At 35.9% G+C, this 488-nt stretch overlaps 1 protein-coding gene across 1 annotated transcript in view; it reads left to right on the forward strand.

Moving 5' to 3' along the window:
- LOC119591819 (ryanodine receptor-like) overlaps window positions 1–488 on the forward strand; it is a 115587-nt gene that overhangs the window by 103461 nt on the left and 11638 nt on the right. The window contains exon 25 of the mRNA XM_037940564.1: window positions 350–449. Coding sequence (XP_037796492.1) covers window positions 350–449 — 100 coding nt within the window. The remainder of the gene's footprint in view (window positions 1–349; window positions 450–488) is intronic.

A 488-nucleotide genomic window follows, 5' to 3' on the forward strand; every position in this document is an offset into this window, starting at 1 on the left:
ATTTTCTCAAGGGCGCTAACATAATAACATTAAGAAAATCTTATGATTTGCTGAAAATATTCTTGAGGCATAACTTTTAAGAATAGCTTCATATACATTGCCTTAACATTTTGGTTGAGGATGTATTTCTTTTAAATACTGAATGGAAGAATACCTTTTTAAGGTTGCAATATTTAAAATCTGCATTACATTTTTCAGACTCCAGTCTAAATTAATGTGTATAAAAATGTAATTTGCATGTGATTACCATATAAGTATTTCAGACAGAAGCGTAATAGCCACACTCAAGATTACACTCATCTGAAAATGCACATAGAAATAAATGAGTAATATATTCATATTTCCAAAGCACTTGAAACACCATAATGCCATATCGGAGGCATATGGCCATCGTATCCAGGCCGGCGATGTGGTGGGAGTCATGCTGGACCTGCATGACAGAACCATCAGTAAGTCGGTTAATCGGTCTCGAAGCCCCACACCCGCCT

Source organism: Penaeus monodon, chromosome 29, assembly GCF_015228065.2.
Source record: "Penaeus monodon isolate SGIC_2016 chromosome 29, NSTDA_Pmon_1, whole genome shotgun sequence".
Taxonomy (NCBI): Eukaryota; Metazoa; Arthropoda; class Malacostraca; order Decapoda; family Penaeidae; genus Penaeus; species Penaeus monodon.